The sequence below is a fragment of the Pterocles gutturalis genome, unplaced genomic scaffold (assembly GCF_000699245.1).
Source record: "Pterocles gutturalis isolate BGI_N339 unplaced genomic scaffold, ASM69924v1 scaffold20142, whole genome shotgun sequence".
Lineage (NCBI taxonomy): Eukaryota > Metazoa > Chordata > Aves > Pterocliformes > Pteroclidae > Pterocles > Pterocles gutturalis.
Window position 1 is genome coordinate 1 of NW_010108652.1, and position 8,412 is coordinate 8,412.

General features: G+C 35.5%; 1 protein-coding gene across 1 annotated transcript in view; it reads left to right on the forward strand.

The window, feature by feature from the left end:
* Window positions 1-3,701: 3,701 nt before the first annotated feature.
* GRB14 (growth factor receptor-bound protein 14) overlaps window positions 3,702-8,412 on the forward strand; it is a 46,730-nt gene continuing 42,019 nt past the window's right edge. The window contains exon 1 of the mRNA XM_010072721.1: window positions 3,702-3,764. Coding sequence (XP_010071023.1) covers window positions 3,702-3,764 — 63 coding nt within the window. The remainder of the gene's footprint in view (window positions 3,765-8,412) is intronic.

Consider the following 8,412-nt stretch of genomic DNA (forward strand, 5'->3'; position numbering starts at 1 on the left):
TCATCTGTCCACCTGGTAATGTCCTCATACATGCTTTACAGGTACTATAGTTTGCTTTAGTGCAACTGTTTCTGCATAGGAATCATTATCAACACTCAAAAAGGATGTACTGTATATTGTGTTTCAGGAATAAGACTTTGTTACATTGCTTTATATAAGGGACTATAAGAGTAGAAAGGCAACTCAGTCACTTTGAAACCTTTCTTTTGTGAGGTGATTTTAAAGAAAATAGTTATTTGCCAAACACATGCAGATGTACCTGTGTACGCAAAAAATACCCTGTATGTGTTTCCACAGTCACGTTGAGGGTATTAACTGACTCTTCATCTAATAATGAGACAAAGTGACCGTCTGTGACAAGCAGACAAGAGCACTTTCTCGAAAAAGTGCAGATAGTACTGCAAATAACTTACCTGACTTTATTATGGTCTCATGTAATAATCTTCTGACTTAGCTTAAAAAAAAGTACAAAAAACAGCATCAAGGTTTTTTATAAACCTTAATGAATTTATATTGTCTAATTTTTTTTATTTTTTTTTAATCTACAGAAGCAAAAGCTGAGCCTGATTTGCTCTTGTTACCTATAAATGCCCACATTCCTGCGTTATGTCTGGCAGAGCCAGGAATAGATCAGCTGCTGTGACTCCATATCCAGTGCCTTAAGTACATCAGTGACCTTCCTCTACTAGCAGGATATCTCTATTCCATATGTTGTCATAAAACCCTTACTTGGAGCTCCTGACTCTTACTAAGAGCTTTTCAATTCTTGCCCACTCAATTTAGTCATGCTTTCTTTAGTGGCAAGAAGTAGAAGTGGTTTATATTTTGAAGTATCTAAAAAGTATCTGCACAATGTTTTCAGAACCATATCTAAAAATAGGAGTGAAAAGCTGCAAGAACATACTCATTTTACAGAGCTCTTAAGCAAGTGATCTGGATCTGATTTCCTTCCTGTCCACCAGCACCAGCAAAATTCTCTGCAAACCTGCCATGGACAAGTCAAATCTTTTATCTGTAGGGGAAAAAAAAAAAAAAAAAAAAAAGTGATGTGTACTTTCATTAGTATAAGTAAATTACTGTATTTTTTTTTTAAATCAAATCAGATCTGGATATTGGATTTTTATTACAAAGTAAAACACAACAGTTGAGCGTTTGCCTACTTCCTAAATAGGTCTGGTCTGTATATGTGACTGGAGAAGATAAAATACAGATAGTCTCACTGAGGACCTTCAGTACCCAGGGGTAAGGAAGGTGGCTTGGGTTATTTTTGTTTCTTTCCCAATAAATCCACTAATGCGATGCACCGAGATTTACAGTTACTGTTTCCCAAACATCTTTCCATAAGATCCAAGGAGAAAAGATTGTATAGGGAGTTTTTTGTTCTGGTGCTGCAAAAGTACGCATGTCTGATATTCATGGGAGTAAAATGCTTACAGGATCAGGCGCTGGTATCATAAGTTGTTTTCTGAATAACACAGTAAAATTTTGAAGCTATATTATAGAATTTTGAGAACATGTTTCCATAGGAAATACAAACTTTGTGCCTGAAAGGTAAAAACCTAATTACAAACACTTGACATTTATCATAGCTGTCTCTAGTAGAAAAGGATGTTCATTCCAAATGTTACAGAATTAACACTTTAAACTTGATCTCTAGAATAGTTTTTTAGTCTTCTGAATGCTCAAAACAGTCATAAGAATTTAGGACTGGAGCTTAAGAGAGAAACATAAAAGTAAATAAATATAATACCTTAAACCGAGAAGATTAGTTGCTATCCATCTGTTGCTGCTATGGACTCAGTGTAAAATGAGTCGAAGTTAAAACTAAACCTTTATTATTGAGCCAAGGAAATGGATAAGGTCTGGTGTATTTTTACTGGTTTTATGGCTTTAGTAAAAGCTCTTGTTTCAAAGATAACTGAACAAGGATCAAATGTCTGTCTCCCAACAAATTCTCTTTGTGGCCTGGCATCCGTTTCTTATCAGGATTTTTCCACCCTGTATGTCTCAGTCAAGGACAACAGGTTTTGAAAGCTTAGGAAAATAATTGTCTTAATTTCCTATTGCTTGGCAGTATTTTATTACTGTTTGAGAGCTGCAGGTAAAAGGAAGAGCTTTGCAGGTTTTAGTTTTTGGGAGAGACCTGTATTCTTTTTGTGCTTATGGTGTTTGTTCTTGTTCATCAACAGAATTTACCGAAGCCCTACTGGTCTTAGGATTTCAGGGAAGTAATTTATCATGAAAACAGATGCTTTGCATCCATGGATTCTGAAGTATGTTACTTGTGTCAGTGGCTTGTTATGTCATTTCTGCCACTTACAGAAGTCTCAAAACAGAAAATTACATGAAATCACATTGTTTATCTTTAACTTGCCAGTTTGTAATTTCGTATGTCCTGGAGATGAGATTGTTTTCTAGACATTTTGGGATTACTGCAGAGTGTGCTTATCTCCAGTTACTGAGGGGAAAACACTATCAATATGGCATAGTGACTTTTAGCATGGATTATTATAATATTTGACAAATCAGTTCTGGATGCTTCTGGGACATAACAGATGTGTGCTAAAGAATATACTTCTAGTAACTTTCTGTGAAACTACAGTAGTCTGTATATCTGATACCTTATAGTTTGAGATGTTATGAATACTTAATACAAACTAGTTTCGCAGAATGTCTGCAGTCTTCACCTATGGTGACCAATGTTTCTGATGTGAACTGCCTGTTCAAGAGTTATAAAAGAAATATCCAATATCACAGTCCAAGCATCTGTTTAATAATTTGATTTACAACAAGATTATTGCTTACTCATGCCGCATAAAAAGAGAAAACTGTTTTTCTTCTATTAAGCACGTTATGAGACCTTAAAAATACTTATAGGTTGCCTTATGTAAGAAATGTAAAATCTTACCCTTTTTGACAAAGAAGGAAAGAAAAAACCCTGGCTTCCTTAGTAGAACCACGTTAATGAAGCCAGACTTGTTGTGCAGATATTTTATACATTAAGTGAATATGTGAGTGGGGGTGATCAACAACTTGAGTTCATAAAGCAGTCTTAAATTTCACTCACTTGTAACATTATATGTCCCAGGCCTTTGTTGCATTGCAAGGGTAGAAATTGCATTACTTTAAGTAAAAGGGGAGTTTTGCTGCTGCTTTGAATAAAGGTAGTTAAGAATCATAGAATTAAACTCCATGGATTCAGTGCATCTATTCTTATGCTCAGTTACTTTTCTGAAACCCTAAGATCAGAAGCACTGAAGAATATTTTGTTTGCTGAAAAAAGGAAAAAAAACCCAACACTATAACCACTGAGTGTAAAGTGCTAGAACACAGTCTTAAATGATTTGGTTTTTGTGTTTGTTTTGACAGTGAAGACAGTGTTCGGAGTGTTAGAAATGCATGTTGTTCTGCTTATTTTTATAGCCAGAGATATCAGGCCTTTCCAAGGGCAGAAGACAAGTTTTCAAGCTCTTTGGTTGGTTAATTGCCAATTGTCCCAATGTCTTCTGTAATTGACTTTGAGTAGGACTGGATTCACATAAGCTGGGTGGCATTTACTACATCCTTTAGTCTTTTCTTTGCACCAACTCTCCAGTATTTGGTGTATGAGAAGTTAGGCTTCAGGGAATGTGTCTAACTACTTTGTTCTGCTTCATGTTATCACCTGGATTGAAGGTTGGCAAGTTCTGTGGAAAGAAGACATGAGTTTGTCTTCAAGAAGAGTAACATTGCCTGCAGTTATGCCAGTAACCCTGCAGAAATGGGTATGGCATTAATTCAGTCTTGTAATTCTGACTTTCGTATGGGTTGGTAATACATTTGCTTAGTGTAAATAAACAATGTTTTAAATAAACAGGGCTATATTTAATTTTTCACTTATTTTTTAATTTATTGTGATAAGAATTTTTGTTTTCTGATAAATGTAGATTTTTTTATTTCATTACGTGAAATGTATGTTTACATAATAGACATAAATACATATGTGTACATAATGGAATATTTGTTACTGTGCTTTTTTCTCTGTTACTGTAATTCTGTATCTTGTGCAATAAGTTGATTTTGCTTACAGATTAATGTAGTTTTTAAATATAAAGTATAATCGTTGCATTTCAGAATATTAAAATATGCCTCTGTAAAATGCTATGCTACTGTTCCTAATGGAGGTTTAGTGGAGTTCACTTCCACAGGCTTTGTATCAGCTTAAACACAACATATATTTTCGTCACCCTCTCTGGCTAACACCATAATAATGGATGGTCTGCCTTGTATTTTGGGAATCAGGGTAACACTGTACAGTGTTTCTCTGTAGCCACTGTAGGTTGACTTTTTGTGTTATCTCACTAAAAGGTGGAAGCAATGCAAAATCATTAGACCTGTGTACACTAGGATTGCCTAGTGTAACTCTGTGCATTGGGAGTATCTATGAAGTTAAAAATACACATGGAAGTGAAGTATGGAAATATGACTCTCTGCTAAGCCAGATATATTGACTTATAAGAAGCTGGTTCAAACAAACTGTAAGTAATTCATTAGTTCGATTTATTCTGTAAATGTGTCGGTATTTTTCAAAAATTCATTGCTGTGTAATGTGCCTGAATCACTGTTAATAGACTCTTCTGTTTCTCAGAATCTTTTATTATAGCAGCAGTGCGAAAAATGAAATTCACTTAAATATTGCTATACCATTAAATGGTCTCATGAGCAATTTACTCAGGACACAGCATATACTTCTTACAACATAAGTCCACTGGGTCTAAAGTAGTGCATGAACACATAGCTCTTACTGATTTGGGATATATGGTATTTCAGATTTGAGTTGGAGGGGAAGCCTATGAACATACAATTTTAGTGTGATTGATTGGTGCAGATTAGATTATACTACTGTCTTAATTACATGATTATATACTACTTTTCTAGTATAGTAGCTTCCCTTCCAGATTTAGATGTGTGCAAGATACGCTCTTACACAGTTTTGTCCTAACAATGTAGAGTATCTTTGTTACACTCCTCAAAAATACTCTTTCAAAAATTGTGGTTTAAGTTTAACTTCTCAGCTCTCATCCTCTGAATCCTGTGGTGTCCTCTCCTTCCTCAACAGCCCACCGAGTCTCAAGTCTTCAGTTGTCATAGTTATTTTATTTTTGGCTGTTCTTTGGTTATTTGTTATTTGGTTAGGAGGTGAGGGTCTTTGTTCTTGCAGCATGTAGTGGTGTTGGACTCCTCTGGTATGCACACAGCAGTACTTGGTGCTATGTGGGAAGGGAGAGATCTGTAACTTTGCACACTCCAACATTCAGAAGGCTAGCAAACTCCGTTTTATCTGTACTGTATATTTTAATGGATTGCTTTTATTTTTTTACTGTTGAGAGGTGATCATCGTTCTCTGAAGAGACTTAAGGGTTTTTCTTTTTTGACAAATGCACGGTGAGTAAGATAATTTTCTGTGCATTCTCTCGTATTTTAGAACACTCATATTTTCACACCACTATCAAATTAGCTGTCAAGAATTATTGGCTTTACTTCTCTTTATCTGTCCATCTCAGCCAGACCCAATACATAAGCCCAAAATAAAAATAATGGAAGTAGGAAGGGGAAGCACAGGATGTTGCCTTAGGTAGGTAAGTATTGTGTTACACACAGTTGCAAAAATTCTCAAAGGCATGTGTCCTCACCAAGGGCTCACTGCATGCCAAGTTTAGTAGTCCTGTTTATGCTTGTGGTGTTTGTATCTATGTATGTATAATTCCTCATGACATTTTCTCTTCTCTCTGTTCAGAAGGTGCTTTTGTTATTTCTGTAGTGATACCCATAGTCAAGAGAAACTTAAGCATTAGCTCATAAAGTATTATTTTAGGATACTGATCATCCCCAATCCTTATTTCTTAAATTAATGGAATGGGTAATTCCATAAGAAGTTTTGTTTAATTATGGTGCTGCAAAAATGGCAAGTGTTTTTTTCTTTTTCTTTTTTTTATTTTTCCTCACAAAAGGTAAAATTTTGCATTATCAGTGTGCTAATCTGGCTGTTCTGCCAGTTTCCTGAATACATGGTTTTTTTCTCATTTTCATTATAAATATCTAATATGCTTTGTCCAAAATTATTTCATACTTCTTTCTGTTTTAAAATCTGATATGAAGTACTTATCACAGTTGATGTATTTTATTCTTAAGTAATATTTTTTTAACTAATGCTACAGGGTCTCATTTAGATTACAAGGGGTCTTTTAGCACAGGCAGAAAAATTACTTGCTTAATAAACATGGAGAATTATGCATATTGAATGTTATTAAAACCAGATTTATAGTGTGTATATAGCCTAGACATATAATTAGTCCAACACAGTTAGAATAAATGTCTTGTATGAATAACTTTGTACTCTTCTAAAACTGTTTTTAAGAAATTAGATTTAAATGGTCATAATGCATTTACAACATTGTTTTACAGTCAGTTAAAGACCAATCATTTATTTAAGAGAAACACCCACAAGTCTGCTAGGCTTGTTATGTGATAAGTAGAAGAGTACTTCTGCACCTGATGTTGGATGCAAAGTGTATAAACTGAGAGTTGTTTTTTTCCTCAGCAGCTGGGAACTTCATAGCATAGTAGGTCTCACGATGTTAAAAAGCCTTGTCTACGTAGGTGGTGTGTATTGTGGCTGAACAATTTCCAGTGATTCTTGAAGAGATTGGATAGTGTCTGTTAAATGTCAGAAATATTGATTAGAAAATGAGGATGTAGTTTAGATTGTTCAAATCTAGGACTGGTATAAGCATGCAAATTTCAAGATTCTCTTGCATTTTTATTCCGTCTATTTTTCTGGCCTGAAATCACATGCTGCTTTAATCAACGCTCGCCCCTCCCCCCAGGAAAAATGGTCACTTAAGCCAAATTGTACTGAGAATTAGTAATGTCTGGCTGCAAAGGCTAAGAGCGTGGAAGTAATTTTTCAGTTTTGCATTTGGGTTGCCTGAGATGAAAGGCCAATGAGCTAATCCAGGAATTTTACATAAGGCACTTTAAGTGGCATGATAATGGTGCCATTAAATGGATACCTTTTATAAAATGACTGGAGGCAGACAAACCATTCATGTATGAAACGTCTTCGTAAGGACAGTTTCAAAACTGGTCATTTAAAGATGCATAAACAACGACCATGCCCTTTTTTTCTTTCGTACAGTAATAAAAATAAAAGACATACAATAATAAATAATACAATACAATAATAAAATGAAGAAGTAACATCCTGCAAAGATTTGAAGACAGATAAGAGGTTTAAGTGGGAGAGGGACATGAGTGTACTTTAAAGACTTTAGGAATAGTGGTCAGAAAATCTGCGATGGTTGAGGTGAAATACTTGAATCAATGTAAGGTCTTGTTCTTAATGCAATGTTATGTTTCGTGACTTATTGGGGGGTTTGAGAGAAGATAATGGGAATAACCACAGGTAAAGAAGTAAGATGGGCCTCACTGGAAATCCAGTATAGAATTAGATCTTAGAGATATATTGCTAGGAAAAAGCATCAGGATATTCTGCTGCTGGGTCTGCAGAGTTTGATACAAATAGTAAAGGTTTTGAGCCAGAACAAGAGTTGAGGAAGGTTGAGGAGGAAGAATATACATAGGAATGAGCAGAGAACCAAACTGAATTCAGGAGACTGGTGGTGTGTTTTTTGAAAGAAGTTTGTGTTTAAAACTGCTAAGGCCAAGCTAGTATGTCGGCTCAAGGAAAGATCTTGCCATTTTTGTGTGTTTAACATGTGCTAAGACAGCTGTGTTTTGTTTGGGGAGATCTAGAATTCTTGCTTCCTCTTTATAATATGTAAAAACTTTTTGAAAATGGTTTTACAAGTGTCTTACTCAGATACCTGTTAGAGGGAGCATGCAACTTTCGTGTTAGCTATGAAAGGATTCATGAACTGCCTAGAATGCAGTCATCTTTCATACTGTACTTGCAGATACTAACTTACCTACTTATGATAGAGGCTGATGTGATGCTTGTGATTCAGTTTGTGAATGATAGGGAAGAAGGAGGGTGGCAGACTAGCATTTTCTGTCATTGTCAAAGAGATCCGGTTAGGTCCAGGGACTGCTCAGGAGACAGCTATTGGCACGGCTTCCCCAGGGGAAGGTATTGCAGGACTTTTCCCTCCCTGATGATGTTGGCCCAGTAAATCTAGATCTGATACCATACTTGAAAAGGGTTCTGGGACCAATTTCTTGAATATGCACTCTTCATACTCAAGCAGGAACCTAAGAATGAATTCTGGTATAGCAGTCATATACTGGTTGACCGGTCATATTTCCTGCTTTGGAAACCATGAAACCAGTTAAGCTTCTTACCGTTTTTGTTGTGTATAAAAATTATCCCATGTGTATAAATGAAATAAAAGTGGGACTAACTTTAGTAATCCC